This window comes from Brassica oleracea, chromosome C5 (genome assembly GCF_000695525.1).
Source record: "Brassica oleracea var. oleracea cultivar TO1000 chromosome C5, BOL, whole genome shotgun sequence".
Lineage (NCBI taxonomy): Eukaryota > Viridiplantae > Streptophyta > Magnoliopsida > Brassicales > Brassicaceae > Brassica > Brassica oleracea.
Genome location: NC_027752.1, coordinates 22,307,808 through 22,309,218, shown reverse-complemented (window position 1 = coordinate 22,309,218; position 1,411 = coordinate 22,307,808). Strand labels below are relative to the sequence as shown.

The 1,411-nt window shown below is 47.1% G+C and overlaps 1 protein-coding gene across 1 annotated transcript in view; it reads right to left on the bottom strand.

The window, feature by feature from the left end:
- LOC106293484 overlaps window positions 1–1,107 on the bottom strand; it is a 1,389-nt gene extending 282 nt beyond the window's left edge. Inside the window, exon 1 of the mRNA XM_013729161.1 lies at window positions 395–1,107. Coding sequence (XP_013584615.1) covers window positions 395–921 — 527 coding nt within the window. The 5' untranslated portion in view covers window positions 922–1,107. The remainder of the gene's footprint in view (window positions 1–394) is intronic.
- Between the last annotated feature and the right edge of the window lie 304 nt (window positions 1,108–1,411).

The window sequence follows — 1,411 nt, the reverse complement described above, 5'->3', positions numbered from 1 at the left end:
ATATATATATACATACGCTGCGTCGCTAGTACAGTCGAATACAAACGTCTCTGCACCCACGCCCCACACAATCTGCGTCGCTAGCCCAGACGTCTCTGAGCCCCCGCCCACCAAAGCGGCGTCGCTAGTCCAGACATCTCTGGACCCCCGCCCTCTCACATTGTCCCTACTCATAACTATGTATACATACATATATATATTGCATCTCTCAATATCACACAATCTAATCAATGGTTGAATCGTCTAGACCCCTAGTTCCAGTTTACAATGAATAAACTAACTAACAATCAAGACTCAAACAGACTCAAGTCAAACAGACGGATCACGATTCGAAATCTAAACTATGATAGAGAGAATTCTACACTGATACGGGATTTACGGAATATACCCTCACCTTAGCCAATATTGGAAATGGATCACGAAACGCCCGGGAGGGAGTGGATTTGTCTCGACTAACAACACACTAAAAGGTGTCTTCGTATTATTAATGGTGTTGAATGCATGTGTTCCAATAATATCTTCATACGCCATCCTTCTTAGTGATGCACGAGCAACTCCAAGTCTAGGTTGGCACAAGATTAAACTACACACATGCAAGGACACATTATAGGTTTGTGGTATATATGTTACTTGTGGCAAGTAACAAAGGAGGCAACACTTAGCTAATACGGTTTGGATAACGGTTGATGACGGTGGCTGGTACGATCTCCGGATATCACGACTCTCCGGTGACATGACTGGCTCCTCCAATGGCTTGCGGCTAACAACAGTATGGATCCGATCGGTGCGGCGGTGGTGAGACGGTGGCTCCGTCTTTGTGCGCCTCCTCCTCACGTCATATATACATCTCTCGAGTTTGATGCGAGACAACAACACGTGAGGCGTTTGACCAGTGATGGCGAGGCTCTCTCTCTCTGACATGGCGTGATGGCTCCAAGACGACGGGAAGAGCCGGTGGTGGCATCGCGGTGCATCAGATTTTGGAGGTGAACAATGGGTGCGTCACGTCTCGACTTCTGTTATAGACATGGAGAAGAAGTGAAACATGTGATGAGCGAGAGAGATGGTAAGGAGATCATAAGGCGTGGAGGTATGCGGCTAGGTTTAATGGAGATGGAGCTGTATACGGTTTATATAACGCTTTGGTTCTCCGACCAGTTTGGTTTAGCCCAATTAAATAATCAAAATAACTTCAATACCGGTTTATAGTAAACCGGGTCGTTACATTAGGAGGAATGGGCTGACTTGGGCGAGGCCGTACGAGGCCGTACATGACCGTACAGGCTTGGGCGAGTGAAACATCGACCAAGGTTAAACTAAAGTTACCCGAGTAACTTTGGATGGTAAGAGAAGCCCTATTCACTTGGCTAAGGCATCAGACCGTTGCAAGGGAAGAGGAGGCGCGTGACAG